Below are 2,194 nucleotides of genomic sequence, written 5' to 3' on the forward strand. Positions count from 1 at the left end.
AATTTTTCATAACAAAAGTTTGCATCATTGTAGAAGAAAATGGAGCTCCAGTCCACTCCCATCAGTTTTTCAGCTGCTAGCTTAAAATCAAAGGAAGAGAGCTCAGAATCTTTATCTGTTGTTACATTCTTAATTTTTTTAAACTTGGAACTATAATTATTTATTTTTAAGCCCAACATGCAATGGTCAGTAATATTAATATCAAAAATTACACTTTTAAATGAGTCTATATTTGAATTTCTAATGAACAAATGATCGAGTGTTGACTTTGTGCTCTCTGTAATCTTGTTGGATCATTAATGAGGGAGGTAAATCCATATCCGCTCATCATACTCATGTAATTTTGTACGTTATTACAGCTATTTACTAAATCTAGATTTATATTTATATCGCCTACGTAAATTATATTATGATTCACATTTTGCAACTTTTTTGTCAATTCATCTATAAAATCAATTTCCGAGAAACAATGCAATCTATACAGGCAGATTAGCTTAAAGTAAGCATGATTAATAGTTACATTCAAAAGTAAAGAATCCGCGGTTGTCATATCAAAACTCATCTGCGATACATTAATATTCTCATCTATATAACACATAACCCTAACACATAACATATGAAGGCAGCGATTCAATTCAATTCAATTCAACCCCTCCAGCTCTATAGCTGTTATTACAATTGGCAAAAATGTTATATCCTGGTAGATTATATAAGTTAACTTCATCATCATTAATCCAGATTTCACTCAGAACTATAATATGAATTCTTTTTTTCAATTTGGCTTAATTCAGCAACTAAGGTATTGAAATTTCTTCTTACGCTTCTTATATCTGCATATATTAAGGGAAGATTATCATCGTCATTGAAAAACAATTTCAAGTCATCGTAATAAGTTTTTGGGTTCATTTAAAACAGAAAAATATTAAAATTTAATCCGAATCCTCAAAAAAAACCAATTCAAAAATTCCAACAGCATAGTAAAAAAATGTATTTGAAACAAGGATCTCACTCTCCCAGTATCTCTGAGATTTCATTGTATAGAGAAGCAAACACCTTTAAAGGACTCGGTTTAGTAGTTCTAAAGTCAATCACTCTCGTTTCTGAATGTCACCAAGTGTATTCACCTTCATCACTCTTTCCCCCTCAGCTTTTCTAACAAAAAACTTTCCATCTCGGCACCATACAAAAGCATATCCGATCTCCTGACACTTTTTTTGAGCTTGGAGAGGAATTGTTTGTTTTCCTGTGACACATAAACTCTACTGGGTATGAAGTTCTTGTTGATTGTGTTGGCGGTCAGATGGTTTTTTCCTCTTACTTCTCTAAACTTCCTGAGAATCTCTTCTTTGGTGTCTCGATTATAGAAGTTGACTATAATCGCAGGCGGACGCTCCTTGTTGTACGACGGTACCCTATGAGCTGCTGCAATCTGAGACACCTGCATGTCACATCCCAGTGCCGCCCCTACATCCTTCACTATGTGACGGACATCTTCTTGCGGAGTCACCGGAATACCACTTATCTCCAAATTATTTTTCCGGGTATACTGCTCGATGTTTCTCATTCTCTCTCTTAGATCCTCCACTAACTCGTTGAGATCCTCATTTTTCAAACGTAATTCCGCGTTTTCCTTTTTGATGTCTGCGAGTTCTCCCTTTACTTTCAGCATTACGGCGCTTGATTCATCCACTTTGTTAGATAGGAACTGTGTGGAGTTTGTAAGCTCAGCCACCTCAGATTTAAGACTCGTTATTATACTTAATATATCTTTTTTGAAATCATCAAGCTTACACACAAGAAAGTCTTCCGTCACCACAGCGTTTCCTGATGTTGGTTTGTTGTTACTCGTAGAAGGCCGTCGACAGTCCACACACTTCCATTTTTCATTTGAACGAGTAGTAGCACCGTCATTGTTATCAATTTTCACACAGGAATCATGAAAAACAGCTCCACACATCGCTGTGCACTTACACTCACTTCCTACATCGATATTTTTATTACAGAATTGGTCTAATAGAGATTGTATAGTCTGCGTGGACTTGTAGAGGTAGAAGATTTCATTCAGAACTTTTTCAGTGTTTCTCATACTGGTTGGGAAACGAAATTTCTCGTTTGAAACAAGGATTTCCAGAAATTGCCTCAATTTGTTGAGAACTCAGTTGACAACTCTGGTGTGAATGTGGCCTAACTTTAA

General features: G+C 35.6%; 1 protein-coding gene across 1 annotated transcript; it reads right to left on the bottom strand.

The window, feature by feature from the left end:
- Positions 1-1,129: 1,129 nt before the first annotated feature.
- On the bottom strand, positions 1,130-1,669 carry LOC120352976. The gene has a single exon (XM_039435351.1). The coding sequence runs from the start codon at positions 1,667-1,669 to the stop codon at positions 1,130-1,132; it is 540 nt and encodes a 179-aa protein (XP_039291285.1).
- Between the last annotated feature and the right edge of the window lie 525 nt (positions 1,670-2,194).

Source organism: Nilaparvata lugens, chromosome 9, assembly GCF_014356525.2.
Source record: "Nilaparvata lugens isolate BPH chromosome 9, ASM1435652v1, whole genome shotgun sequence".
Classification (NCBI taxonomy): Eukaryota; Metazoa; Arthropoda; class Insecta; order Hemiptera; family Delphacidae; genus Nilaparvata; species Nilaparvata lugens.